The sequence below is a fragment of the Rosa rugosa genome, chromosome 2, assembly GCF_958449725.1.
Source record: "Rosa rugosa chromosome 2, drRosRugo1.1, whole genome shotgun sequence".
NCBI lineage: Eukaryota > Viridiplantae > Streptophyta > Magnoliopsida > Rosales > Rosaceae > Rosa > Rosa rugosa.
Genome location: NC_084821.1, coordinates 43,779,604 through 43,784,512, shown reverse-complemented (window position 1 = coordinate 43,784,512; position 4,909 = coordinate 43,779,604). Strand labels below are relative to the sequence as shown.

At 45.2% G+C, this 4,909-nt stretch overlaps 1 protein-coding gene across 1 annotated transcript; it reads right to left on the bottom strand.

The window, feature by feature from the left end:
• Positions 1-3,212: 3,212 nt before the first annotated feature.
• Positions 3,213-3,852, bottom strand: LOC133730807 (uncharacterized). The gene is made up of 2 exons (XM_062158326.1): positions 3,317-3,852; positions 3,213-3,219 (listed from the first exon to the last, which is right to left on the bottom strand). The coding sequence occupies exons 1-2, from the start codon at positions 3,850-3,852 to the stop codon at positions 3,213-3,215; spliced, it is 543 nt and encodes a 180-aa protein (XP_062014310.1).
• Positions 3,853-4,909: the final 1,057 nt, after the last annotated feature.

The window sequence follows — 4,909 nt, the reverse complement described above, 5'->3', positions numbered from 1 at the left end:
TCACGAGCCATATTTCAGTACAATATTGGCCTTGGATTTGGGGGCGTGACAGTTGTTGTAGGCAAACTCTATCAATGGTAGGTGATCCGCCCAACTTCCCTTAAAGTCCATCACACAAGCTCTAAGCATATCCTCCATCACCTGATTCACTCTCTCATTTTGCCCATCTGTCTGTGGATGAAATGCGGTGCTCATAGCTAAAGTTGTGCCCAATGCCTTATGGAATCTACGCCAAAAGTCTGAAGTGAAACGAGCATCCCGATCAGAAACAATTGTAACAGGCACACCATGCAGCCTTACTATCTCATTCACATACAACTTACACAACGCATCCCCTGAGTAAGTTTTTGCCACAGGAAGGAAATGTGCAGACTTCGTCAATCGGTCCACAATCACCCAAATTGAGTCATAACCTTGCCTGGACCTAGGCAATCCAGTCACAAAGTCCATGGAGATATCTTCCCATTTCCACACAGGAATCGGTAATGGTTGTAGCATCCCTGCAGGCCTCTGATGTTCTGCCTTCACTCGCTGACATGTAAGACACTTCGACACATGTTCCGCCACATCCCTCTTCATTCCATACCACCAAAATTGTCTTCGTAGGTCCATATACATTTTAGTACCACCTGGATGTATCGTGTATCGAGATCTATGAGCTTCCCGCATGACCTCCTCCTTGAGGTTATCAACACTTGGAACATACAATCTTCCTCGAAATCTCAACCCCCCATCTGCTCTAGTAGCCCACTCAGAAGGGCCCTCCACATTAGGATTAGCAGTCATTTCCGCAATCCTCGCCTGGGCAAATTCATCAAGTGCCTGACCCTGAATGATCCTGGAAATCAAGGTAGACTGTAAGGTCATACTACCGAGAAAGATTTCATGTCCACCTCTTGTGGGCATAAGATCAAATTCGGATGCAGCTTCCAACATGAGCCACTCCTGTACCATAAGCGATGCCATGATTACTCGGGGCTTCCTACTCAAAGCATCTGCCACTACGTTGGCCTTTCCAGGATGATACTCCAAAGTGAAATCATAGTCTTTGATGAGCTCCATCCATCTCCTCTGCCTCATGTTCAACTCCTTTTGGGAGAATAGATATTTCAGACTCTTATGATCAGAAAAGAGTTCGAACTTCTCACCATACAAATAGTGTCTCCAAATCTTCAAGGCAAACACCACTGCAGCTAGCTCTAGATCATGAGTGGGGTAATTCCGCTCATGAACCTTCAGTTGTCTAGAGCCATAAGCAACAACACCACCATTCTGCATCAACACACACCCCAAACCCTGATGAGATGCATCACTGTAAATAACTAAACCACCACCGCTAGTAGGAATAGTCAACACTGGTGCTGTAGTCAACCTGGTCTTCAGCTCGTTGAAAGCCTTCTCACATTCATCCGTCCATAAGAACTGAGCGTCCTTCCTTGTCAATTTGGTCAAAGCTGAAGCAATACCAGAAAACCCCTCAATGAATCGCCTGTAATACCCTGCCAATCCAAGGAAGCTACGGATTTCCGTAACGGTGGTAGGGCGACTCCAACTCATCACCGCTTCCACCTTCGAAGGATCTACCGAAACTCCATCCTTCGAAACTACATGACCAAGGAACTTGACTTCCTTTTGCCAAAAGTCGCACTTCTCAAACTTGGCAAACAATTTCTTCTCTCTCAGCGTCTGTAGTACAATCCGCAAATGCTCCTCATGCTCATTAGACGACCTTGAATAAATCAAGATGTCGTCCACGAACACTACAACAAATTGATCCAAATAAGGACTGAACGTACGGTTCATTAAGTCCATGAATGCTGCTGGTGCATTAGTTAGGCCAAAAGGCATGACAAGGAACTCAAAATGTCCATACCTGGTCCTGAACGCCGTTTTCGGAATATCCTCATCCTTCACCCTTAACTGGTGATATCCAGATCTCAAATCAATCTTTGAGAACACAGTAGCCTCTCTAAGCTGATCGAACAAGTCATCAATCCTAGGTAAAGGGTACCTGTTCTTGATGGTCACCTTGTTCAGCTGTCGATAATCCACACATAATCGAAGTGAATTATCCTTCTTCTTCACAAACAGCACTGGTGCACCCCAAGGAGATACACTAGCCTGTATGAACCCCTGAGCCAGTAATCCATCAATCTGAACTTTCAACTCCTGAAGTTCAGCTGGAGCCATCCGATAGGGTGCTTTCGATACAGGAGCAGTACCTGGTATCACATCAATGGAGAAGTCCATTACCCTTTTTGGAGGCAACCCTGGTATCTCCTTAAACACATCAGCATATTCTGAAACTACAGGAATCCCTGTAATCTCAGAAATACTACTCCCTGACTCAATATGAGCCAAAATCCCTGCCCTCATGGCAACGTCGGACCTCAGACAACGGTAATGAAACACCGGTTGTCCAGGAATACGGAAGGACACAATCATCCTAAAGCAATCAATCAATGCATGGTTCGGGCTCAACCAATCCATACCCAAAATCACATCATATGTGTGATCCGGAATCACAATCAATGATGCAGAGAACTCTCTACCACCTATCCCAATAGGGCAATCATCACAAAACATATCCAGCTCAAGAGACACACCCAGAGGTGATGTAACACATAATGATCTAGTAAGAGGCATGACAATCAATCCCAACACATCCACTACTGAACTAGATATGAAAGAGTGGGAGGCTCCCGTATCAAACAATACTCTAGCAAGATAGTTATAAACAGATAAGGTACCTTCCACCCCAGTGCCTCTCTGACCGATTGCAAAGACTCTAGCTGGTACTGGAGGTAAGAGCCTTTGCTGATTACCCCGTCCTCCAACATGGGGTCGAGTACAGTCCTTGGCAAAGTGTCCAGTCTGTCCGCAACGAAAGCATCCCTTAGCCCTGGGTTTAGTGCAAGCCCTAGAGAGATGACCCAACTCATCGCAGTTATAACATCTCACAGGCGCTGCAGCTGCAACTTGTCTGACAGGTACGGCCCGAATAGGAGGAAGAGGAGCTGCTGCTACTCTAGCTGGGGCCTGATGGTGGAACTGAGTCTTTTGTCTCTTCCAGGATCCACCCCTAAAGTCTCTGGATCCACTGTTACCTGCCACTGCCTTTCCCTTTCCCTGAAAATCCCTCTCAGCTGTTTCCTTCTCCTTATGAATCAAGTTCAGCTGCTCAATGATCAGAGCCTTTGCTAGAATTTCCTTCATGACCTTCAGTTCCAAAATGGCCACATCACGCTCAATGGAAGCATTCAACCCCCGCTGAAACTTCTTGGCCAAATCCTCAGCATCCATTGATTTCACAAACCTATATAGCCTAGAGAACTCTGCCTCATACTCTGTCACCGTCATCTTCCCTTGTGTTAGTGAGAGGAACTCCCGTTCCAATTTTTCTCTCACTGAAGCTGGAAAGTACTTCTCTCGGAATAGTCTCACAAAACCATCCCAAGTCAGGGTGGTCACATCAATGGTCTTTTGCATACAATTCCACCACACCCTAGCCTCACCCTTTAGCATGAAAGTGGCTAACTTCCTCTTTTCGATCTCATTACAGTCCATCATCTCAAAATAATTCTCCATATCCTCGACCCATTGATTAGCCACCATGTAATCCATGCTTCCATGAAACTTGGCTGCTCCCAGATGATTAATGTCTCTAGCCAATCTCAACAGACGACCAGGGTCAGCCATTTCACCCATGGGCGGAGTAGGTTGTACACCGATAGAAGACTCTACATCATCATCATAAAGCTCCTCTATGGGACGGAACCTGTCTCTATCACCAGTTCTACCTTCTCTTACACCCCCACCACGACGTCTAGGCCCACCCCTCGGAATTTCCATTACCTAGGAAGCATAGTATGTTTGGTTAATACATGTATAACACTCAACATAGTATAAGTCAATACTAGTCCATATTAACCAAGTCGATACTACAAGAAAAGTATTCACGTTCCTAAGACTACTTAGCGGCCAAAACGACTCCTAACACTCACACATACCCGATGACTTAGCCAATACCGAAGAGCACACGATGGGGATCCGCTGCAGACGGGCCATCACTCGGAAAGTATTGACACATCACCAAATATGCACCTTACGCTCTGATACCAAACTGTCACGCCCCGAATTTTGAATAACCAATTCAAATCCGAAACATGAATAAACAATTAATACAAATAACGTTCTGAATTTTTTTCTCAGAAACAAACACACCACTCGCCACTCAACACAAAAACTCGAGAACCTCGAGTTAATTATTACAATTCACTCTTACAAAGTAAAATTGTAAAGCTCTAAATGAGCATAACAAAACTCACAATATAATGTTGTAATTCACATAACACTACTCTAAGCTGCCCGATCACCGTCCTGGTTCTCCTGACCTGCAGGGTTATCCGCTACACCGTTTGAATAGTGTACCGGGATTGCAACAACACAAAACCCGGTAAGCTTTTGACAGCCCGTATGAGTAAAAAGAAAGAACTGTTGATTTATTAAATTTCAGTTCAAGTAAAATTCAACAGTATTACGTCTGCAAAGAGACATCAAACCACTCATGTAAAACCACAAGGAATACATTTTCACAATCCCCAAATCACAATACACCACACTGGTCCTGCAAAAACCCAACCCACATAACACCACTTTGGTCCATCCCAACAGCACGTTAGAGCTCTAACCACATCGCTACCAGTCACCTTGGCCTAGGTGCAAGTAATGCGACATACTTCGGTTAATAATAAACCGTCGCGCTTTGGACATCCCCGTCCTCAGCACCATATACTTCGGTTAATAATAAACCGTCGCGCTTTGGACATCCCCGTCCTCAGCACACAACTTCGGTTAATAATAAACCGTCGCATCTTGGACATCCCCGTCCTCAGCACACAAACACTCC

What these genes read in the sequence shown, in the direction of transcription:
- LOC133730807 (XM_062158326.1), bottom strand. Translation starts at nt 3,852, where the DNA reads ATGGAAATTCCGAGGGGTGGGCCTAGACGTCGTGGTGGGGGTGTAAGA.